The sequence below is a fragment of the Sitodiplosis mosellana genome, unplaced genomic scaffold (genome assembly GCF_009176505.1).
Source record: "Sitodiplosis mosellana isolate CC-2019 unplaced genomic scaffold, AAFC_SMos_1.0 Smas_scaffold_17, whole genome shotgun sequence".
Classification (NCBI taxonomy): Eukaryota; Metazoa; Arthropoda; class Insecta; order Diptera; family Cecidomyiidae; genus Sitodiplosis; species Sitodiplosis mosellana.
The window spans coordinates 1,309,897-1,330,930 of record NW_022595259.1 but is presented as its reverse complement, the minus strand read 5'-3'; the positions used below and the strand labels follow the sequence as shown (position 1 = coordinate 1,330,930).

Here is a 21,034-nt window from a genome sequence, read left to right as displayed (position 1 = left end):
TATATTAATTTCAAAATGAACTTTTCAGTATTACTTCTCATTCTCAATGCAGATGCATTCGATTCTTTGGATAAAATTTTACTGTGAAATACATACATACATTTTAGATATATTGCAAAAATCAAATTAAGAAGTTTCAATGTGAAGTTTTAAGCGAAATGTAGATTTGCTTATCTCATTTCACATGGAATTTGTGCCATCTTATTTACATTTTAATTTGATCCATGCGAATAAAAAAAAACGCATCACAAAACTGATTTGAAAAGGCACCTCCTTAATTTGATTCATTTTTTTCTGGCTCCATTTCACTTCAATGATACAAATGTGAGCTTGATATATATTGCACGAAACATACGCTATTTCAGACTTACTTGGTCCGAATATGAAGAATATTTTAAATGTGATTTGTTGCGAGTAAATACAAGAAAACACACACTAAAAAATATCTGTAAGAATCTACACGATGATGCCAATCAAAATTGGATTTATATGACAAATCGTGTAAAAACGATAAAATTACACGAATTATTTCAAATAAATCAATGAATTGGTCAATACTATTACCCGATATACGCATCTGTCAAATGTTCGCGTCAACTTTGAAACATTAAAAAATTACACGATATTTTAACGTTTTACACGTTTTGTCATATAAATCCAATTTTGACTTGTATCATTGTGTAGATTCTTACAGATATTTTGCTGTGTGCATATTCAAAATACCCATTTGGTATTTTTTTTCCCTTGAAACGATGCTTCTTGTTATGTCTTTAAGAAACAAATTTCACGTTGCGCTTCAGTACAAATGTAGGAGGCACACGAATTCGCAAATATTGCGAATAAATTCCCATTTATGTATTGAAATACGAATGGCTGAGAAAACTTGCAAATGCCACTAAAAAATTCCAATGCCTGCTTCAAAAATGTACAGTTTTCATGTCGCTGTAAATAATAATCATTTCTGTTAGTTACGCTGTTAGATTTTAACAAAATTGAAAATAAAGTTCATTTTAATTATTCCAGAGAGTGCGGGGCAGGATGAGTTTGTGCAATGCTTTGGTTGCAATTGGTGATGCAATGGGTATTAAAAGCAGAAAAGAGAGAATGATTGTGTTGGATGGCAGAAGATTGTTCAAATTTAGCGTTTCATTCCCAAGCAAAAATCCACACTGAATAGACGTTGCGTTAACGCATATCTGACACTGTTCCCACACGGTTTTGAACGTCAAACCGTGTGGCTATAGTATAATAGAGTGTGAAGCCGTTTGACGTCATTTTTGATTTCAAATAACCGTGTGGATGCAGTGTAAGTTTGTTCAGGTATAAAGATTCGACACCAAAAATGGTTTCAAAATTCGCCATGATAACGCAACGGTCATACACCTCGGCGACGTGGTTTTAAATGTAAAACAATGTGGCGGATTCCAATACAAACATAAACTGCATCCACACGGTTATTTGACATCAAAAATGGTGTCAAACGACTTCACACTCTACTATACTATAGCCACACGGTTTGAAGTTCAAAACCGTGTGAGAACAGTATCGGATATGTGTAAACGCAACCTCGATTCAGTGTGAATTTTTGCTTGGGATTGCATTTGCATAAAGCGCTTCTTTCGCAATTTGCACACATTGAAGCCAACGAAACACGCCAAATAAATGTAACCAGATGTGGAGAGTGTGTTTAATGGTAACAAAAGCACACTATTTTTGACATTAAACGAATTCATCACAGAATATTGCTTTACTCTGTTTTGTTAGTGCCGCGCACGCTGTGTGCATGTTCTTCGCATCGAAATGCAAACAGAGCAAACGGGAATGATGTGAAGCACAAATTAAATGTGTTTGCATACGACATATGTGAAAAAATCCACCTGCAGACATATATGCAAAATTCCGTGTCTGTGTTACTCTGCATCGCCGATTTAAAAAGGGACACAAAAATCGAAAAAGAACGAAACAAACAAACAAACCAAAGAAAAATAGAAACGTACACACAGAGAGCGATTGCAAAATAAGGGAGAAAAAAAAGACGAAATTCAACTTATGTATCCTGATGTGTATATCTTTTTGTGTATTTTTTTCTTGTATTCGAATGACAGTTGTTATGAGTAACACGAATCCATTTTCAATTCGAAAATTCTGTCGCGCTCTTCGCTCATCGGAGAGTAAATTGCGAATCAGCAGAAAGGTAAATATTTATTGCATTATGTAGCTTAGCTTTAATATGCGCTCTTTGGCTTTGTGCACGTAATGCGTCACGGAGATGGGATGTATAATTTGCTTCGAATACTATATAGTATAGTACACAACGCATTCAGTGTATTTTGTTGGTGTATGAATGATTGCGCTACACACAAACACACGTGATATACAATGTGTATTGTATATAGGATGTTTCGACATCGCGACGTAATCGGATCACACTATTTCACACAGAATATGAAAAAGCCCCACTGACAAGAAAATGGATCTGCTGCACGGAATGGATGATGCAGAAAAACGCAAACGACAGGTGGAACGACATAGAATGAGAAGAGAGCATCGCAATGAATAAATTTCAAAACAAATAAAAATGCATGAAGTTTTAAAATTTGAATCAAATCAAACACAAATCTGTGCTGTGTTGAGATTATTCATATGTCTGCAAGTGATGACGCGATGGGAAAGAAATACGATGAAGTCAATTTAATTCTTCAAATGCGCGCGCTTGTTGACATTTTGAGCAAAGGTGACAAGCAATTTGTGTGTGGCACGTGTATACTTGACGAAAGATAAAGAAATTCATGAAGAAAGGTGGATTTTGCTTTATCCGAAAGGAGTAATCGATCTCACATTCATTTCGCCATACACTAGCTCTCAAAATTTTGGAAACAACTGACATCATTTTTCCGTGCATAATATTTTAACAGAAACCGTGCAACCAAGCGAGAAATTCAATAGATTCGAGGGCAGAAAATTAATTTGTCCAGGGCGACCGAGGGCGGTAGAGTTTTCAGATATCTTCCATAACCCACATCGGTTGCACGGTTGGCAAATTCAAATATTTTAATGGAAAACCATGAACATTTCGACAGGTTTTTGAGACTACTTCACGATAAATTCTGACAGTACAATATATTCAAATATACATATATACGCAACCTATGCATAACACTAACGAAATAAAGTAAAACACGAATTTGCGATGAGCTCATTCAGTGAAGTTTATTTCAATTGGTTTACGTCGTTAGACGCACTCATGAACGCGACTGAATGAACTCATCAACAATGTTCTGTAATTAAAAAAAAAAACTATTTTTTTACTTATAAAATTGATGTTTATCATCTGCTACGCTCTCACAAAAATCAATTTTGTACATTCGTGACATTTTTTTTGTCTACTTTATTAACAAATATAAAAAAGATGCAACATTGAACGATCTGAGTCACAACTTGACACTTGTTTCGCAGTGCTAGAAGTGAGCTGTCAGATGCTTATATGCAGCACCTGTGATATATTTTCTTTATTCAATTAATGGCATGGAAAAATAGTATTTTACAGCCTCGAGGGTCAATTACAAAATACTTTTGGTTTACATTTGGCTAGCAAAAGTTATGTTAATAGTAATACATAATATATACATATACATACATAATATTTCTGTGTATGAGATCCTTCTCCCAACGAAAAAAAAACTACGCTACAAATATACAACGTGTATTCCCCATGTATAAAATAAGCGTAAGCGTGAATATGGTATAAACGCAGCGTGCGCAGGGAATACACGCTGTATATTTGTAGCGTAGTTTTTTTTATTGAGTTCCGAAGCGAGGATAGTTGTAATTTGTAATTTTGAAGTCCAACCGCTTGCATATACATTGGACAATGCAAATCAAAGACGCTTTAAAGTGGCGCCACTTTCGTGTAGCTTATATTAGGCATAATCTTCGCGTCAAAGTATACTATTTGATTTATTGAAAAACGACAATTGGCATGAAGAATATCAGGAGTTTTCAAACTTCTGACGAGTAGTATATGTTGCGAACATTGCTTGCAACGCGCATTGATTTGATTTGGTTTCAATGGGTTTTTTACTCGTCAAATCCTTGAATGGATGCACCATATTTTTTCTCTTTTCCATTTTGCCGACTTCTTCATTCAAACGACAGAGATTCGAATGCATCTCATTTTGAATTCGTCAGCAAAACTTAATTTTGGCGTTCGTCTTTATTTTCTACTATATCTCGCAGCATTTCATTTAAATTTCAATAGAACACGACATATTTGCGTAAATAATAAAGTAATAAATGGAATTGATGAAATCGAGTATATATGAAATTAATTACCGCAAGATGTCTGATTGTTCAATTTACGCATTATATGCCAAGTTTGCTATTGTTCGTGTGTACCCACACTGTATACTCGATGAAAAAATCATTGAAACAACAGCGCAGAAAGAGTACTCATGAAAATACACAAGCTACGTTATCACTTAACGCTCTCTATGAATTTATTTGCATCATAATTGTTTCCTTTACTAAATTTTAATTAGAATTTCTGTGCGAATGAAAAATATCTCGCATTTTAATCCGGCTTCATTTCTTTTTTTTCATCATCGGTTCCTTCAACAAAAAGATGAACACAGTGTTCGCGTCATTTTCGATCTCTTACTTTTGAATGGGCGTTTAAGAAGTAATCACTTCTTGGAATGATTAATTCAAAGGACACTTTTTCCATCAGATCCTTGTCTTCATCATCGCTGGGAAAAACCTCTGACTCACTCCGTCTTCCACATTTTTATTATTTATTCATTGGAATCATTTCATTTTGTTCACGTTTTTTTCTTGTACCCACGCTTTAAATTAACCTACTACCATCAAATGCAGAAAGCGCGGGGCTGATTTGCATTTAATTGATTTTTAATTGATTTGATGGTGTGCGGCTTTCTTCTTCAGTCACTTGGTAGTCTTATTTTGAACGCTTCGTTTGATAAGTGACCCACTCAGAATCGTCCCTCTCAAAGAAATTTCTAATAATTATTCCGATTCCATTCTCGAAACCTAAACGCAATTTCAACTGATATTTCTCGATCTCAATTGAGACACTGTAATTGTACAATAATTTTACAATTCGTCATCAATGGTTAGCAAATTATTTCCATGAATAAATAATGCAATGATGAATTTCATGATTTGCTTGTCCCCAGACAATTTTCCAACTGTATAATAATTGAAAAAGAGATGGAGAAATCTGACGCCGAATTTAAACAAAACTCTGAACCACTAAGAACGTTTTTGTAAAAGCAAATAGTTGGACTTTAATACGAATATTTTTTGGTGTTTTTATCAGAGCAAGGTTTATATAATAATATATAGTAATATTAAAGATTGGGAATGTCAAGCTCTACATGTACATGTTTTTGGTTTTATTGTACATCATTTTTTACCCAAAAACCTAAATGTCTGTTGTTTGCTTTCGCGTTTTTTTTTTTAGTTTCATTATTTGATCGTTAGATTCTTCTATAGCAGCATTCTTACTCTTTGAATTTTCTTTCTCATTTTTTTTGCAGAGCAAAGCATTGACAAATATGACGACATTAAGAAGTTTATTGCTACTACCATTTTTATTGATTATTTATAATGGTGAGTACACAAAAAAATTTGTTCAAAGTAAAGCTTTACTATCAGTTTCGTTGGAATGTTAGGTGGAAAAGAAAAAAAGATTGTGTAAAAATATTTGCGATTCTTCTGGCATTGTACGAAAGGGAAATGCTGGTAATCAGAAGATACGGACATAAAATTTGGACGATATCAAACATTGGCATCGCGTTGATTGCACTTGCTTTTGTCAAATTGATAAAGAAGGAAGCCGATTTTGGCACAAAAATGTCATAAAAAAATGTTCGACGCGAATGTGAAAAATAAATGTACTAACATATTTACGAACTCGATTGAATAAAGAGAAACGGGAGCTATCAGTTTTGTTTGATTGAGTTCGATTTGTTCGTTTGATGCGGCTGCATAGCAGGTAGCCTAACAACCCTTTTCTTATCTTGCCAGTCGAACTAAATCCATTATTGACGTCTCGATTCCGGTTCCAATGCCAAACTATCGAACCCTATTCCACTTGAATTTTTCGACTATCAACAAGTACAAATAATAGGAAAATATACATGCATGTTCATTTTGAAGGAATATGTCTGTCTGTGTTCAAATAAAAAAGAATTTAGTGCACAGCACCCGAAAACCACTTCAATATGAACACCACTTCAATATGAACACCAACTAGTATTCCCTTTTTGTATATTTTTTGGCAGACACAACAGAAAAAACGGCCCATACACATTATTATTTTTATTCTGGCGCCCGAGCAACTCATATCAATAAAAACATGTGTACATAAAATAACCTCTCGAATGAAGCGAGACTGGGAACGCAATTGCACCCAGAAAAAATTTAAATATACTGCTCTTGATGAATGCGATCGACGCAAAAAAAGTCACAAAACAACTAAGAACTGGGAGAAATAAACGAGAACCGAGCAAAGCATAACAGTAAAAAACTGCTTATGAACGAAATGCAAACGTGAAAATCCACGTTATTTTGTCGCTGTTCTTCTTTTGAAGAGAGTGAGAGACAGAGAGGATTGAATAGAATTAGAGACGGAGAAAAAGAGAAATATATGGAATGAACATGAAAAAAATTGCGGCCTTTGCCGGATCGTCCAAAATGTGAATAAACGAAATGAACGCTCAGCTAAATAAATACAAAACGAGCGCTTTTTCTCTCTCCCTATCTCGTTCACGCTGAAGTTATTTAAAATAATAATAATATTTTGGCGAATGCACAAAGAGCCTAGTTTTTTTTATTTTTCTGCTTGTTTGCGAAAGCAAATATAGCGGATGGCTCCACAGTGACTGGCACATGAATTGAGGGCTCAACGGGTGGCAACTTTTAGCTCACCATGCTTCTTCCAGCCATCGGTATGAAAATAATAACTTAAATTTTGATTAACGGTAGTTAAGTCCAACCAAAATCCGCTGAATTACTCTTTTAATTTTGAATTCTTTACTTTAGAATTGGATTGGATCAACTTAGAGACCTATTTTTTCAGATGCGCTTCTATCGTAATTCGATCGGTATTATTGATTTAAAAGAATAAATTGTTTCACGCGGGGATGATGAATCAGTTAAAAGCACGAAGCCACTATTGACATATTAAGACATTTATTTATATATTTTATTTATTACTAGCCGAAACGGCGAGCGAAGCGAAATTTTTCTTAGAAAATTCAATTTCCAATTTTGAAACTTTTATCTCTTGGATAAGTCACGTTCATTTTGTCTTTTTCTCTATTCATCGATTGATTTAAAATAATTTTGGCGAATTTAAATTGATTTATGTATGCGTAGCGAGAGTCACCTGCTTGTCAACACAACCCTACTTCATGATTGTGTTGACGCGACTCGCTCAGACAATCGCACTGCTTGCCAACACCTTATTCAATCGATGGTATTAGTGCGATTGTCTGAGCAACATGTTTGTCAATAATTCGGTTTTGTTCATTGGAATATGCCAATTAACCGCTCAGCAATGGCATTTGCCAATAGTTTCCGGTTACATTTTTTCGTTGTGTAGATTTAAATTCAGAGTGTATGACAGTGTATGAAATATAATATATATTTGTAATTCAAATTTGAAAATAGTCAAATGTTCAAAAAAATATATCTGTATATATGATAAGGCTATAACTATACATGAGAATGAATTTGAGTTTCCGATTTGAAGGTGAAACAAGAACAATCCATTAAAGTGAATCATTGCACAACTGATAAGAGATAAGTCTTGGAAATGTCTGAACCACAATTTTCAATAAAATTGTTCACAAACATGTAAACAAATACAACATACACATTGAAATCAATGAAAACTAAAATTGAAATAATTCCGTAAATATAAAGTAAGTGTTCGAGTGAAAACGTATCAAAATGTATAGCTGCGTCATTTCGTTTGAGGAGCGTCATGTGCAATACAGTTTAGTGTATATTCAATGAATGTATAATTAAGCTACTCTTTGAGTCATAATTTGTAAAAGATTGTGTTTTAGTGTTTGAAGTTTTAACTGTCGAAGATTCAAAGCATTGAAATCGGAAGATGTCTTCATCCATGTCTTGAAGAACTCATAATTGAATTGATTAAACTCAAAAACAATTCTAGTAATTATGAGTATTGTTCGATGAGGGAGCGGAAGCTGACGTTCGGAGTGTGTCCAATAAGATGGAGCGTTCGAAAAAGACCATGCAAATTCACACACAATCCGCTCACTAATTAAATTCAAATATCAAACAATCAAATTTAATTATGATTTTGTGTAACGTGCTCGGTGAGCTCCATTTAGCATCTGGTGCTTCATTTTTGCATTGCTTGGAAAATTTCTATTTATATTCTCTCAGTAACTGCAATTCATAAAGCAACCGCATTATAGAAGAGAGTTTCTACGAGCATTACATTGCAAACTATGCACATTTCGACGACCGACAGGCGAGCGAAAGAGTGAAAATGAACGCGGCAGAAATGGAATAGCACAGAAGAATAGAGGTTTTTGCAGCTGTAGCAATTGAAATGTGAAAAACCAAAATACAATTTGGTTACTTTTGTACAAATTATAAGTTAAATACCGAGTGAAATGAGCAAATGAGAAAGCATTTTGGCCGAAAATGCGCAGTGTAGTGAGACGGAACCACTATTTCTTCTCCATCAAAAATTTAATTTCAAAAGATCTCTTTCTCTCTACCGAACTGAGCATAATAATAATAATTTGTTATTACGCAAGCAAACGTACGTTTTGTGTATTTGTCTAGGGGAATATCGCGCAATTTTTATCCACAAAACTTATTTCTATCTTATTTATTTCATTCAAATCCAGTGATTTTAAGTGCGTTTGACACAGAGTCATCGCTAATGTTAATTGACCGTGAAATTATCAACGACATTGAAGAATTTGTGATAGATTTGCATTATTCATTTCCATTAATATGCGTGAATTTTTGCGATAGCATAGAAATCTATGTTATTTCGAATATTTCGCAAAATCTGTATTATTCACGCATATTCACCATGTGAGATACGGTGTGATATTTGAGATTCTGCTGAATACTTTGACATATGCGGAGTATTTCAGATATGACGAATTTCCACCTTCACACTTTCTGTTTCTTGTGCAATTGTATGAATTTCAGTCAATGACAGATAGCTGAGGATATATGCTGGGCATAGAAACTCAGCAAGCTGAGATTGGGATATTTTGATTTTGTGACGTGCTATTCAAACAAATTTATGATGGAGAGGAGTTTGGAACACATTTTCCATTACACTCCATGACTCCATCAACACTCCACCAAAATTCCACATAAATTTGCACGAATAGCAAGTCACAAAATCCAAACGTCCCAATCTCAGCTTGCTGAGTTCCTATGCCAGCATATATCCTCAGCTATCTGTCCTTGACTGATGAGTTTTGAAGATAAGCGTGAATTTTTGCAGATTTGTGAAGATATGTTCAATATCAAAATTCAAGATAGCGTCTAGTAAGTACGCCCGAACTGTCAAATTTTCAAAACTAAATATCTACTTTGAAAAAACTGATGTAGGGTTATGTTAAACTGTTTGTGTTGACATTTATTTCACAACAAGAATTCAAAAAGATTGTGGTGATTCTCGGTACTAAATATATTTTTGCCGCTAGAGCACCACAAATCTTTTTTGACTTTGTAGTGAAAAAAAAAGTTGGAAATATATTTAGTACCAGAAATCACCACAATCTTTTTGAATTCTTGTTGTGAAATAAATGTCAACACAAACAGTTTAACATAACCCTACATCAGTTTTTTCAGAGTATGGATATTTATGGATATTTTAAATATTGTATTGAAATATACACAAAACTTCAAATGATAAACTTCAGATTCACTATGAAATAACAAAGTTTCAGTATAATTTTCATTGTTGTGCTGTCAAAATGTTTGTAATTGTGGTGCTGACAATATTATGCAGACTGCAATACCGCAGTATATCTGAAAAAATCTCAGATATCTCGAATAATGTAATATAATTGAAATTTATTTTTAAAAAATGCAAAAAATCAATAGAAATTCAATAGAATTTTTAGCGTTATATTCCCCTAGGTATTTGTATGTGTTTGCGCCGAAAAAGGAATGTTAGTGGAAACGATACAATAACAAAATGAGAAAGAGTAAGTAAGACCAGCTCGCTAGATTGGTATTTCAGTACTGTTTGAGTTCGGAATCCGTCGCACAATGAACATTTTAATTAAATGCTATTGAATAACTACTGCAAGATGGCTACTGAAATGTACACATTTTACCAAGGGGCGAATTACTACGGAAAAATTGAATTCAGTACTTTTCAGTGGTTTTCAGTACTTTCAGTGACCAATGCACACCGTTGCTGCAAGAGCATTATCACTAGCGACACCTTGTGGCACCGATAGTAAAATCCTGTGTGTTACAATGTATTTTTCAACACATTACAATCGGTGCCACCAGGATCGCCGGTGGTATATTGCTGTTGCAGCAACCTTGTGGACCAATGTATAAGTACTTATATGAAAGTACTGAAAATGGCATTAATTTTCGGGGAGAAAAATGAATAGATGGCAGATCTGTCAAAACTAATTTCAACTGTTAAAAATCCCGATATATTTTGATACTGAAAACACTGAAAAGTACTGAAAATATTTTTCAGTTCTTTTCAGTACTTTTCAGTGGATTTCAGTGCTTTCAGTCTTTTCAGTAGTGATTTGCCCCTTGCATTTTACAGCGCAAAATGAAATTGTTCTATGACGATGCAACATCATGTTATATTTCTTGTTGCACAGTGCACACCATCAATTCTATCAAAGGTTTGAATGATAAAAGCATTTGCTTTTGCTCTTTCCGTCCGCATTTTTCAACAAGCACACATAATATTATCTTTGATTTCCATCAGAAGTTCGTTTCATAAAGCGCCAAAAATGGGCAAAATGAGAACTATTTTTCTTGGAATTTTTATTTTACCTACGCTTATTTATTTGCACGTACTCGAAAATTATTCATGTAACTTCATAATCAACCATAAGAATAGCAGCCGAGGGGCGAATCACTCTAAAGTAATTTGTAATAGAGAAAGTAATCGGGAAAGTAATTTAGATTGATTTGCCCCTCGATAGCAGCAGTCGCTTTTTTTTTATATAAACATCTTACATGTATAGTCATTTCCATTAATATCTGTTACGAAGAAATGTCAAAGCCAAAAAAAAGTCATTGACTTTGGGAGAAAAAGTGGAGCGCTTTGGCCCAAAAAGGCCTAACTTTTATTCCAAAACATTCGTTTAAGAAACGCACTATGTCTGAAGATATGCGATAGTTAACGTTGAACTATTCCCGGTTGTGTTTGAATTCTATCAATTTGGGATAAAAAGTCTCCGAAACTGCTTTAGGCGAAAAAGTTATTGAGAAAAAGGAGAGCGCATTGGCACAAAAAGGCCAACTTGATCGCGTTGCTTCTTCAAGATGTTCATGCATATTAAACTCATAATCACTGTCAAGTTGTGCTCAGAATTTGGTCGAAGAAGAAATGATTTTTGAATTTTGAATCCAAAAATATATATTCATGCTTATTGAATAAAAGTTTTACCTTCGGTCCTCTTTAAAAACATATCAAATAACAAACCAAAACAAATTTAAAAAAAATGAAATGGAATAAAAAAAATGTGTTCTCTTAATTCGCCATATTTTTCGATGATACTCTTTGAGAAACATTTTCGAATTTATATTGAATGACTGAATATGTTCTAGTCCCCAATTTGGAAAATAAAGCATTTTTAATTCAAGGTAATTTCCATCATTCGATTTCGATCTATTACAATTTTCGAAACTATACATCGTAAACCATCCAAATAACATAGTAACATAGTCTGAATTGTAACAATTGAACAAATAGACTAATTTTCTGCAAAACTTTGAAGGGTAACTGTTATTTTTTATATCATATTTGAGAAGAACACGAAAAAATCTTCCGATGTGAATATATGACTCATTTGTATTTTTTTTAAAGTGGTTTATTTTGATACTATATGTTACAATTAGAACTATGTTACAATTTGGATGGTTTACGATATAGTTTTGTAAAAACTTTTGTTATAACAAAAATGAATGAAATTTTTTAGCCTGCTCTAAAGTGTTGCAAAAGCATCCGTTAGAAAAAAAGTGAATGTTATTATAGTGACACATTTGTTATAAAGACAAAAAGGACGTCGCGAAAAACCGATTTCAAAAGTTGCTACCCAAGAATTGCCTGAAACACATACCATTTGCATCAGCAAAGTTTTGTTGTTACGAATTCATCGAACTCGATATCTAGAACCTGAAAAACAGAAAAAACTTAGCACGCGACAATGTATCTCACTCAACTGTAAATTCGTTTAAGATTTTTTTGCGACAATCTAATTAAATTAATTAAATTTGTGCTCTTCCCTAGCGAAGACAGAAAAGCTTGTTACTAAGAATCTGTACAAAAACGTGACGAGTAGCGACGACAAAAAATGGTGCAGTCGCATACTTTGTATCAGTTGTTGGTGTTATAATTTAACCACCAGCAAAATGTGCATTGCCATGTGCAGTTCAGCCTAGGGGGAATTCACCAACTGCGAATGGTGCCAGTTGTGCGAATGGGCGAATGGTAGTACGTGTATTTAGATACAAACATTTACAAATGCTACGAATGCGTGCGAATGCGAATGCGAATGCATTCAATGTATTTAAATACAAGCATTCGCGAATGTTTGCGAATGATTACGAATGGCACTGCAAATGAGTGTGCTATTCAAATGAGTAGCATTGCGAATGCAACTACAATTGAACGACATTATTCAAAACACTTGTCAAAACAATGCCAACTCAAGTCGTTAAAATGGTAAATAGAAAATTATTGAGGCTAATTTAATATAAAAATTATATCATACATTTTATTTTTAGGTCCTCGAAAAACTTTTTTCTGAATTAGAGAAATTTTCCAATAATACAATTCCAGTTGATATCAAAATAATTCTGGAAATAAGTACTAATGTTAATTGACCGTGAAATTATTATCAACGACATTGAAAATTTTGTGAACGAAAATTTAGAAAAACTCAAAAATACTTCGTATGAAAATACTGTTTTACACTGATTTTTTTTGTTTTTTATTTAGCGATTCAAGAATTTGGTATCGATGTAATTAATGCTCGATGTCCCGGTTTGAACTTGAACACTGAATTATTTGCCAGACAATATTCGTATGCCATATCTTTCAAATAAAATTTATGTTCGATTATAAATTCTTCTATATCGCTAATGATTTTAGAATCAATGGATAACAGAGCAGTTTCGCATTCAAATCCAGCACTTATTATGTTTTTTTCTAAATTTGCCGGTAGTTTTTCGCCCAATTTCTTTTCTAATATCTGAAACACACGTGAACTCATTGCTTATGGCGTTTTTAGCGCTCAATCCCTACTGACGTTTGACTGAACGCGAATGGCCACGAATGGTTGTGCGAATGTGTTAATACATTCACTATGGAGCGTCGCGCGAATAATCGCGTGCCACCCCGAATACATGGCAAAACAAGGTACGAATGCCTCTTATTCTGCAAATGGCAATGGCATTCGCGAATGTGAATTGCCCCTAGAGTTCAGCACACACAGAGAGAAAACCATTTTCCTAGCGACAATTAACGATTAAATTTATACTAGTACACCAAGTGTATTTTCATTTTATCAACCAAGTGTGTTTTTACTCACCGATAGAAGACGATGGCTGCAACACCTGCAACACGGAGAAAATGCCAAATTTTATAACATTCGACTTTTGGCAATTGAAACAAGTAAGATCAATAGTGGCGGCAGCTTGTACAGAGATAGAGAGAAGAGCAAAAACCGCCGTAAATGAAATGGCATCGAATTTTTCCACCGTTTATATTCAGTTGAAGTAGTGGCTGTGGCGTTGCGGTCTGTTTATGGCTTCTTTTTCAGAGCATACAACACCAACCACTAAATTCGATCGGCTTGACGCAACAAAAACATTCCGAACACATCCGGCCTATGTCACTTTCACAAACTATGCGCCTCTTTGAAAACGAATACTGTGTTTTTTTTCCTTTTTTTGCTGTTCATTCATGGAGGAGCTCGTTGCGATGCAAAAAATAGAGCGAGAGTGAGAGAGACGCAAAACCAACAGATGTCAAAGAAAATTAGGTAAACCAATTTAAACTTTGCCGTCACACTTGCTTTGCTTGGTCGACAAACAGACACAGACATACACAAACACAAACGCACAACGAGCCATTGCGAACCACAAGCCGCTATGTCGTATGCAATTTCAATGTCGTTTTTCTACTTTTCCCTTTTGTTCTCACTCACTCTTTGTTTCTATTTAACACCCACTCCCTTTTGTTGCCAGATAAATTCGGTGCTATTTTCCAATTTGTAGCGTGCAAAACGGCGCTATTGTTTATCATTTTCCCGCATTCAGGTGAGGATATACAACACTTTTCGATTGTTCAAAGACTTTACGTCAATCTCGAAAAAGTTGCTGGCATTTCCATTACCGCTTGTGCATCCATTTAAAGCGGATTAATTAGAAGTAAAGACACCCGCATGCGACATTGAAGACTTTTGAAAGTTCAAGAAAGCGAGAAAAAAGTATTTCAATTATGTTCGCCGTGAAGGCGAATTTTCAAGTAAAATTGGATTTTGTCGATTTGATTATTTGCAACGCCATTTTTCAACTTGAAAATAGAATTAAATTTATCAATGGCGAAGACACATATTTTTTATTGGCTGTCAATTAGAATGTCTTTCTGTGTTCTGATACACGTTGCAAGAGTTTGATTTGAAAAGTTGAACACACTGAATATGCCAAAGCTTGATTTTATATTTTGTAAGCGCTGAGTGACAAATTTGATGTGAAACCAACATAAGAACTATTAAAAATGACAAACGCTGGCTTTTGATTTCATCGACTGCTATTCTAAACCAAATTGTGGTTTCAATGATGGTGAGTTCAGACTTCAGGGTCCACTTGGTTCTCTTGTATGGCTTTTGTCATCGGTTTCGTGTGCTACTTCACCCTGAGTCATTCGATTTTGGTGTGTGGCTTAACAAAAAAAATGCAATGACTCCATTTCGCCACTAACACACGCAATATCCATTTCATGTGAAAACGAACGCTGTAATTGACACTCTGGACTGAGACGATAGAACCTCAGAAAAATTGCAATTCTCAATGATGATTGTGTGGTGTTTTGTTTGTGGATCGTCGTTGAAATATGTATAACAATGGATAATTTTGTCATCATTGTAGCCGGACGTAAATCATGCGCTTTCCCACTGGGTCAATTAAAAGCTTGATATGGAACAAACAGAATCGGCAGGTAAAAATGGGTCAGTTAAAGGTGGATTACAAAGGGATTTCAATAAAGCTTGCAACGGGTATGAAAGCCGAAACGTTTATTCCATCCCCTCTATATTGCTGTATCATTCGAGTGAGAAGAAAACACAATGAAATTGATGCGTACTGAATTCAAAAGATCGAAAAAAGGGGAGAGAGAAAGATGGATCATAATCCATATTAATTCATTAAAGTCTTTGCATGAAACCAATAATGATTTACATTATACGCAGAGAGAAACGTTGTACATAGAGTATGAAAACTGAAACAAACACACATGTTCAAAACGACGCATCTGTCAATATATATATTATAGCCTATACAAGAGAGACAGAGAGAGATAGATAGATAGATAGAACGAAAATGTTTGAAGTATGAGCCGAGGCTACTAACAGGCTCAGTGAAATAAATTTTTTTATCAAATGACATCGAATTTATTTATTTTCAGTGAAAAGCTATTCAAAAAGCCCTCCAGCTCATTCAGTATGTTAAATGGCATTTACGACTGAAACTAAAACGATTATCTACGAAATGTGATATACATGAAAAACCGAGTCAGTGAACGATTTTAAGTATGCTTAGATTTTTACCCAATGCAAAACGAACGAGAATGTACAATTCAAAGGCATTTTTGTGCTGTCGCATTACATTCGAAAAGCCTAAAGATGTCGATACTATCTACAATGTGCACTGATTTAGGTGAGCCTGAGTGCGTGTTGGTGTACAAGATTAGCTGGCTGCCCTGTTGTTCGTCATGTTCGTTTTTTTCTTTCTTTGGGCTAAAAGAGAAATGCTTTTTATTGCTGGTCTGATAAAATGCGCCAACGAACTAAAAACTCATTCGTTCGATGTAATTGCAATGTTAATCTTATGACAGCCAGAAACGAACTTGGATGTTTTTTGCCTCTTTCCAGAAAATTTGTGTGTATGTTTGCTCGAAACATTATTTCAAGCAGCCGAAGGCTTTTTCGAGTGCAAAACATTTTCGTGTGTTTTTCACCGTGTGCCAACAGCAGAAGCATTCGCATGAAGCGCTAAAATTCCACACAGAATATTACACTGAATAGAATTCCGGGACAAATATGCACAAAGTATTCCTACTCACAAGCGAAAACAGTACGTTTGCTATAAAAGGCCAAAATAGTTTCGGAGCCAATAGAGATTTGCCCCACTTTCATCGACAACAAAATGCCAAGACGAATTTCGCAATATACTCAAACACACAAAAGCGCCACATTCACTGGATTTTGAAGAGAATACCGAAAACGAATGACTCTGTTTTTCACAAGGATAATGGTTAAACATCGATTTGAAACGGTGAAATTGCACGATGCTTCGTATAAATATATGTTTTTATGAATTAGGCCCATGAATCTTTTTGCCATTGTTTGTCGAGCGGTCTTTTTTGAATTCGGTGATTTCGGATGGGATATATCGTTTGTCATTTGGACAATGGATTATACGAAGAAAGTCATTGAGCTTCGTTGACTGACTGAGCGAGCAAGAGGAAAGAAAAAAGCAAAGAGTTTGTCTAAAACATATTTTTTTCGACGATAACGACCGAAAAAATGCCAATCTACATCACCGGCCCATAAAAAATGGGCGTCGTCGTATCCACACATCGAGTGATATCGACTAAAAAAGGTCAGTTTTATGAGAGAGAGAGAGAGAGAGAGAGAGAGAGAGAGAGAGAGAGAAGCGTATACAACAGACTCCCAGAGAGATTTTTATTTTGTTCATTTACCGTTATTTGTCAACAATTCTGCCTATATCCACGCATCGCCTCTTTACATAGTATACAGTCCATAAGAAATGTAAAATGTTCGCCATTTAGTTTTACATTGCCAATGCATAGCTTATGGGGATTTTTGTTTTGTTTATTTTTTGTTGTTTGTAAACAAATCTGCCTATCTTTTTGCATTGCACTGTACGTGTACATAGTATATGAAATACACAGAGAAAATGCAAAAAGATAGGCAGATTTGTTTACAAACAACAAAAAATAAACAAAACAAAAATCCCCATAACTAATGATTTGGCAATGTAAAACTAAATGGCGAACATTTTACATTTCTTATAGACTGTATACTATGTACAGTGGCAATATGTTGATATAGACAGACCTGTTGACAAATAACGGTAAATGAACAAAATAAAAATCTCTCTCGGAGTCTGTTGTATACGCTTCTCTGTCTGTTTCCTTGTGAATGCAAGGGACAAACACTATGTGTGAGAATCGTTAGATGAACAAGCGCCCGTCACAGCGAATATGCACGCAACCAACAGCTGCTGTTGAACAGATCTGTTGACCAGCAGCGCTACATAGCCAGCAACTTCAATTCTCTGGTTGTGAGGCATGTAAAAAACAACGTTTGTACAATTTTGAAACTTCTGTTTGAAATTCACCACTCTATTCTCCAACCACTTGATTTGATTCAATTCTTCTTTATTTAACTCCGGTCGAACACTACTTAGAAGCAGAAGAAACCAAACCAAAATTGTAATTCGTTTTTTCGCCGACGAATAGATTTTCTACTTCTAAATTTGATTTGAATTGTGGTTTGTCAGAAGAAGTCCAACGTTTCAAGATGACTTTGGTGGCGGTTGACAAGAAAAAATCTATTATGAATTTTGTAGTAAGTTGGATTCATTCAAAGGATCATGTTTCAGAAACCAAAAAAAGGGTCAAGGTTTGTTTATGATGATCGGCAGAAGAGCCGATAGCAATGATTTCGTTTTAAATTTGGTCCAGGATTAAGCAATCAAGAACCTTTTCGAAGCCGGAAGCTAGAATTCTTGCAACGATTAACCGGAATATTGAGGTAAATAATAGCAAATACGGAATCAAAGAAGCAGTTTTCATCGAGCGGTAATCAATATTTGCTTAAATCAAACAAGATGAACCTGAAATAATACCGCGATATGTTGACAAGTTTTCAATGATACTTGCTTACTAAATCACACTCTTCGCAGTAGATTCATCGGCATATGAAAAACTTGATGGTCGTTACATTTGCAAGATGCATTGTGGTGAAATTTGGAATCATAAGAAATGAGCTCTTGTTATGTACTGCAGTATTTTGCGTTGAACAAGTAATTTTAAGCATGCTTAGCTAAGCTGCAGCTCGTCCCGAATGCTCCCGAATTGCATTTAATATATCGAAATGCCAAAGTAAGGATGTTGACACGGTTTTTGGATAAAACCAAAGCATGACAACCACCATCATCGCCCAACTCAAATCATATCGCCCCTGCAGACTCTCTCTCTCCCTCTCTCTCCCTCTCTCTCTCTCTCTCTCTCTCTCTCTGTCGCATTCGCCCGCTTGCTAGTTTTGACTCCCGAAATATTGTTTTGACAATACTGCAACCGCATGTGTTGCTCAGAGAAAGCTGCCAAGCACGAAATACGATCAAAATATGCAAATGCTTTTTGATGGTAAATGCGGTTTGTACTGTAACGAACGTCCCGTTTTATATAAATATATGTATATAAAAGACCTGAAATGCACTCAGAGTCAGTTTATCAGCTCCAAAGGAACGTTTAAGTGCAACCCAAGAAACATTAACCGCTTTTGTACATTTTGATAAAGACTCACTTGACAAATGCAATTCACCGAGGAAATGAGTACCTCGGACAGAAAAAAGATTTTCTTCTCTCAGATGCTCAAGTAGAAAGAGAGAGGGAGAGAAAAAGCGTCATTTACTAGACCAGGAACTGTATAAACGACACGATAACTTGATGACTGTGTGAAAGAATTGAATTAAATGACGTTGCGGTAAATGAAATGAATACCGCACCATGAGATATCAACACCATTTATGTGTTGCTGCTTATCCACTCTGGCCCTGACACATCCCAACTTCTTTCATACACTTTAATTTTATTCAAATGCAAATTTCACACCGGCAGATTACCAAAAATATGACGCAGTTACATTAGACCCAGCACATTTACACTGCACATTGTGCACACTGAACAGATTCAGCAACGGTCTCTCAAAATGGATGGTCACATTTCATTCACTTCGCTCATTTACTCTTGAAGAACTATGGTGTTAATACATTGGCTGAATATAATGTGGGTTTTGATTAAGGTTTGGCCGGAAAAGAGTGCAAGACTGTTACACATTTAAAATAATTTAATAATTATAATTATTATTGATAATAATTCCTTCATTGGTTTTGTGTGTAGATTTTCTCATTTTCAATTGCACAAAAATAAATATAGTATTTTTTTGAAATCATAAATAAATGGATTTTTCCATCGATATTATTGAAATTTTCGTTTTTTCGATTCTGTGTGTGGCAGAAGTATTGTTATTGGACACATATTTCTAAATTTTCAATTATCATAAATAGAAATGAATTGAATACATAGAAAATTGAGTTGATCTGAATTTTTTAAAAAAATTCAACGTAAAAATATGCTAGATTTTATAAAGACGATTGTTTAAATGAACTAATCTTTTCATTAAAATATTCCAGTGGTTCCCACCACTTCCAGTATCATGACACCAATGATCAAGTGTAAATTCATATATATATAGGTGAGATTGAGAGTAGTGTATGTTTCACTGACTTTGCTATGAAAGAGAAGAGTAAGTTTCTTTCGACTTAAAAATGGTTAAAGGCGAGTACAAGGGGCGAATCACTACTGAATTAACTGATAGTACTGAAAACAACTGAAATTTTTTTCTTGATACTGAAAAGTACTGAAAGCCGGTTGTCAGTACTTCAGTGTCAGTTTATGCATTGAATACGTCAAACTATGACACTTGACTTATATCATTAACGCCATACAGTTTAAAAATTGATATTGAGGTAAAATGTTGGAAAAAATTGAGAAAGATTTGTCTACAAAAGTGCCAAACTATAAAAATCAGTAGTTTGAAAATAAAAATACGCCGAAAAACATTTGTGTAAAATAGGGGTGATCAATTTTCAAAAAAAAAAAACGGATTCAAAATTTAATAGTGCGGGATCGAAAGATCATGAGGAGAGATGAAAATTTTGTTCCGGCACTTTTTTGATACATAGTGCCTGGTGTCATCCCGGATTTTTTTGAAAATCACCTAAAAAATGACCATTTTTCGACATATTATCGCAATTCGCTCTAAATGTGAAGCATAAACATACCGTTTTTTTGCCGTAATTTAGTAGCTCGTAGAAAATTACGTTGAATAGGATCAATTTACAGCGATTTTTTTCAGGATATTTAAAAAAAATAGTGTCAATTTGGCAAAAATCGCCGAAATTTGTCATTTTTCTGTATATTTGCCCATTTATGGTGATCCAGTTCACTATAAATCAATCTGAAAATACCTCTATCCGACTCAGTTTGTTCCTGGCTATCGATATAACGCCATATCACAACTCAAAATGTGCCTCTGGACATGGATAGAGCAACAAATATTCGAAAATCACCTCAAATTTGGCCATTTTTTTTTCAATTAAAAATTCTAAAAGCCAAATTATAGCCAACATACTTACGAAATGTGTCTATATCCAGCCAATTTTAGACGAGGGATCGATTTCTAGTTTCATTTGTTACAGGTTTGTG

The 21,034-nt window shown here is 34.7% G+C and overlaps 1 protein-coding gene across 2 annotated transcripts in view; it reads left to right on the top strand.

Moving 5' to 3' along the window:
* LOC129568256 (uncharacterized) overlaps positions 1-21,034 on the top strand; it is a 118,418-nt gene that overhangs the window by 50,225 nt on the left and 47,159 nt on the right. Inside the window, exon 2 of one of the 2 annotated variants that reach the window (XM_055445928.1) lies at positions 5,556-5,628. The exons of the other annotated variant lie outside the window; for it this stretch is intronic. Within the exon in view, the coding sequence (XP_055301903.1) occupies positions 5,574-5,628 (55 nt within the window). The 5' untranslated portion in view covers positions 5,556-5,573. The remainder of the gene's footprint in view (positions 1-5,555; positions 5,629-21,034) is intronic. 2 annotated transcript variants of the gene reach the window in all.